Source organism: Microtus ochrogaster, chromosome 22 (assembly GCF_000317375.1).
Source record: "Microtus ochrogaster isolate Prairie Vole_2 chromosome 22, MicOch1.0, whole genome shotgun sequence".
Taxonomy (NCBI): domain Eukaryota; kingdom Metazoa; phylum Chordata; class Mammalia; order Rodentia; family Cricetidae; genus Microtus; species Microtus ochrogaster.
Genome location: NC_022023.1, coordinates 39,031 through 43,794, shown reverse-complemented (window position 1 = coordinate 43,794; position 4,764 = coordinate 39,031). Strand labels below are relative to the sequence as shown.

Genomic DNA, 4,764 nt, shown 5'->3' with positions numbered 1-4,764 from the left:
AAAAAAGTTAGGAAAGACAAACAGAAAGTAGAGAAGTTTAGTGAAGAGTAAAGCCCTGTTTCAAGTTGAAGATCAAGTGAGTAGATAGAGCTGCATCTCTGCCGGTCCACTCCTGCTTTGAGTTGAGGTTGAGTCAGCAGTGGGGCAGGTAGTGTGCATTGGGGTGTCGGCACAAATCCCAGAGATGGGCACAGCGTGGTGCATGCCTTTAATCCCTGTACTCAAGGCGTAGGGAGGCAGTTCTCTGATTTCAAGGTAAGCCTAGTGTACCCGTGAGTTCCAGGACAGCTATAGCTACATAATGAGATTCTGTCCAAAAAAATTAAAAAATCTCAGAGATAAAAAGAGGGACTTTTAAAATTGAAGTACACATTACTTATTTGTAACGTCGGAAAAATTACCATCTGGAACAAATTCAAAGTACATCAAGGTCAGTAAGAAAAGACAAGAAGAAACACTGGCTGGACTGAGGCCCATTCCTACTTATATCCCAGCATTTAGGAGGCTGAGGCAGAAAAATCACCCATAAGTTTTAGGCCAGACTGGGCTACATAGTAAGTTTTAGTCTAGCCTAACCAATAAAATGAGATTATTTAAAAAAGAAGAATATGCTTGAGATTATAGGAAAATATAAATAGGTGCTCTATTACAGATAATCCAAAAAAACAAAACAAAACAAAAACCCACATGCTTTTATCATAAAATGTTAGCTGATCCTGCTGGCAAATGAAGTGATCAGTACTGGTGGAGAAAGGAACAGACTCATTCTTGTGAGGAGGGAGAGCACTAACTTTTTGGAGGACAATTTGGTGGACTCTAAACTATTTAAATACACAAAGCTGGCTGCAGTAACACATGCCTATAATTGGAGCAAGGCTGAAACGGGAGGACTGTAGCCAGTCCAGGCTACATTGAGTTCCAGGACAGCCATAGCTACAGTGTGAGGACCTATCTCAGGAAAAAAACCTAAGATATACAAACCCGTTTCATAAGAGCCTCTACTGAATACATGTCGTAAGATGCATTTGCTGTGTGTCCTGCAGCATGCAGCACAGTCAGAGGGTAAATTCCCATCAGTAAGGACACAGTTACTCTGTATTCCAGTCTGTAATGGGAATGTGTCTACATGATTTACAGTGGGGCTGTGTCCCAATAAACTCTCACTATAAGTAGAAATGCATTTAGTTAAACAATGTACCATGAAGGAAGGGGAAAATATCCTGAATGAGAGAGTACAGAGGGAGGGTGAGAGAGTAGGAGGAAGGGGATAAAATGGAAGCTTGGTTGCCAGGCAGTGTTGGCGCACGCCTTTAATCTCAGCACTCAGGGAGGCAGAGACAGGAGGATCTCATTGAGTTTGAGGCCAGCCTGGTTTACAGAGTGAGTTCCAGGACAGGTTCCAAAGCTACACATAGAAAACTTGTCTCAAAACAAAATAAAAAAAAATTGAAGTATAGTACAGGCATATATGGACATATTTTAAGAAAATCCTTTACGATTACAGCAATTAAGCATCAGCATTTTTCTGTTTTTTTTTTTTTTTTTAATGCAGTTAAAGAAACATCTAGGCATGAAAGAGGAAACTCACAGGTTAGAGGCTAGCCTGGGTAGTATAGCAAGATCCTGTTAATAGATAGTAACTAAAGGCAGGGATTGCCTCAATGGAAGAAAGCACAACCTGACAAGGACAAAACCCTGTTTGTTCCCCAGCACCACCAAAGAATAAAATAGCACATAAGTTTGGGAGTGTTGTCTCACTCTCATCCCAGCAAGGGAAGCTAAGACAGTCAGATTGCTTTCCTGAGCTCAAGGGCAGACTGGGCTACAGAGTGTGGAGTACCTGCTGAACATCATAGCCTGCCAGCATAGCACACTGTAGAATCAGTTGTTCACCTTTATCATGCTGGCTGAGGGTAGCTAGTATCACGGCCATCCACAACAGACACTGATGCTCAGAGAAGCAAGCACAATAGAGTCTCCTAGACTAGACATCCCCAGAGAAGCAACAGCGTCATCATCTGGGAAATGGTAAGATACAAAGTTAAAACCTTTGCTCCTTATCTACAGAACAAAAAAAGCTGACTGCAGTCTAGTGATTAGTGCTCTAAAACCCTGACTCGAGACCCTCATGAGCAGTCTGAGAAACAATGATTTAGCCAAAGATTTGACAAAGTTTACAATGGGCAAGACAGCTGGCATTTGTGTGACTGTTCAACTCACCCACTGCACCCCAATGCAGTCAGAGGCAACAGCAAGTAGATGATCATGACTCTTTTCCAACAAACTTTTACTAACAGGAAGTTGAACCAGACAAGAAGTGATTACACAGTATTGTGAATATACTATAGAACACTAAAATGTGCATTTCAAAATGGCTAATTTAGATTGTTTTATTACACATTTGATTTTTGTGTGTGTGACATTCAGAGGTCAGCAGACAACTTTCAGGAGTTGGTTCTTTCTACCTTGTCTCAGGAGCCAAATGGAGGTCACAAGGCTTGGCAGCAAGCATCTTTACCCACCAAGCCACCTTTCCATTCCTACAATCACTAGTTCTGTGGTATGTAAATATTACTACAATAAATTATTATACAACAAAAATAGGGCCAGAAATAGTGGTCCACACTTTTAATCTCAGCTCTTGGCAAGCAGATCTCTGTGAGTTCAAGGCCAGGCTGGGCTACATGTAAATTCCAGGACAGCCACAGCTACATAGTGAGACTCTGTCTTGAAAAAACAAAAAACTAAACATAGGCAAAGGTAGGATTTGATTCATAGACCATATTTTCTGACCTCTGACCATGATCAAGTTTTTGAACTTGGCAATGCTTCTGCTTCAACCTCCCGAATACTGGGATGATACATGCCACCACCCTTACCAAGTATCTTTTATGTATGTACATATGTATGTACGTAGAGTCTCATGTGAGCCAAGTTGCCCTTGAAGTCACTATGTACCTGCAAATGACCCTGAACTCCTAATCCTCTTGCCTTTACCTCCTAAGTGCTGGGAGTACAGGTGTGTATTATCACAATTGGTTGAATCTTTTTCTTTATAAAGAACCCAGCCTTGGGAACTTCATTAAAGCAACAGAAAATAGATGAGCACAGAGTTCACTTATGTTGTAAAGTCTAATTCATTACAGAGCTGCATGTCTCTATATCTATAAAAAGATATATATATTTTTTTGAGACAGGGTTTCTCGGTAGCTTTGTAGTCTGTCCTGGAGCTCACTTGGTAGACTTGTTTGGCCTTGAACTCATGGAGATCCACCTGTCTCTGTCTCCCAAGTGCTGGGATTAAAGGCATGCCAAGTCATAATCATACCGAACACAGTGGCACACATCTTTAATCCCAGTTGGGGCAAGGAGGTAGGTGGGTTTCTGTGCATTTGAGGCTACCCTTGTCTACAGAGCAAATTCCAAAACAGTCAAGGGCTACATAGAGACCTTGACTCAAACAAACAAACACATAAACAATTAGCTTATACTAGATTGCTTTAAAACATGAGTTCACACTAACTGAAAAAGTATGGTGGAATGAAAACATGATTAGACAAGGAGAAACAGAAATCCTTAAAGATAGTTTGACGCTAGCCTGGTCTACAGAGCTAGTTCCAGGACAGCCAGGTCTGTTACACAGAGAAACCCTGTCTCAAAAAACAAAACAAAACAAAAAAATTTAAAGGATAATTGCTACACACACACACACACACACACACACACACACACACACACACACACACACAGAGGTAATAGCAAATTTTATTAGGTAAGTGGTAACTGGCAAGCACCGCATGCCACAGACACAGGAGGCATTCCCAGTATGAGCACTCATTCTCTTGGCTTATGTCTTCACGCAGGAAGATTTCTCTGAGGCCGATGATGACATGAGAGGGCTTGCAGTGTTTAGTTCAATTTGGCCAACAATTCCTCCAGTTCTGGCCGAGCTTTGAACCTTCCCTTGAAGTCTTCTTCCGTGTGCTAGGACAAGGAAAACAAATGGCAATCACCACAGAACTTTTATTGCCCATACATACAAATGCACCTCCAAAAAGGGTCCTTGGGCAGCTCTGCAGAGAGTAATCCAGAGTCAGCCCTTTCTCAATGAGCATGCAGCGTGACCCAGACTTGAACTGGGTACCAGGAACCAACACTGAATCACACACTTCATCTTAGTATGCTGAGCCAAGACAGACATGTAAACAGGATGCTACAAGTATTACACCAGAAGTTTTCTGGTTATATTTATTTGATTTTGCATCATGTTATAGACCAGGGCCTTTCACATAAGAGGTAAACACTGCCACTGAGCTATATGGTCTAAAAACTTTGGGTTTATTTGTTTGTTTTATGAGAAAGGGTTTCTCTCATAGTAGTCATGGCTGTTCTGGAACTCACTCTGTAGACCAGGCTGGCCTAGAACTCACAGAGATCCCCCTGCCTCTGCCTCTTTTTTTTGAATGATGTTTTGTGTGTGTGTGTGTGTGTGTGTGTGTGTGTGTGTGTGTGTATGTGTGTGCATGTTTACCCACATGGAAGTAAGGGCAACATTTGAAAGTTAGTTCTCTCCCTCCACCATGTGGTCCTGGGAATTGACTTCAGGCTGTCAGGTTTGGCAGCAAGAACCTTTACCTGCTGGGCCATCTCACCAGTCTTGTTTGCTTTTTTTTGTTTTGTTTTTTTTGAGACAGGGTTTCTCTGTGGCTTTGGAGCCTGTCCTGGAACTAGCTCTGTAGACCAGGCTGGTCTCGAACTCACAGA

General features: G+C 41.9%; 1 protein-coding gene across 1 annotated transcript in view; it reads right to left on the bottom strand.

Annotated features, from left to right (window-relative positions):
* Positions 1-3,748: 3,748 nt before the first annotated feature.
* The window catches only part of Mrpl48 (mitochondrial ribosomal protein L48), an 18,683-nt gene continuing 17,667 nt past the window's right edge, over positions 3,749-4,764 (bottom strand). Inside the window, exon 8 of the mRNA XM_005357495.2 lies at positions 3,749-3,984. Coding sequence (XP_005357552.1) covers positions 3,910-3,984 — 75 coding nt within the window. The 3' untranslated portion in view covers positions 3,749-3,909. The remainder of the gene's footprint in view (positions 3,985-4,764) is intronic.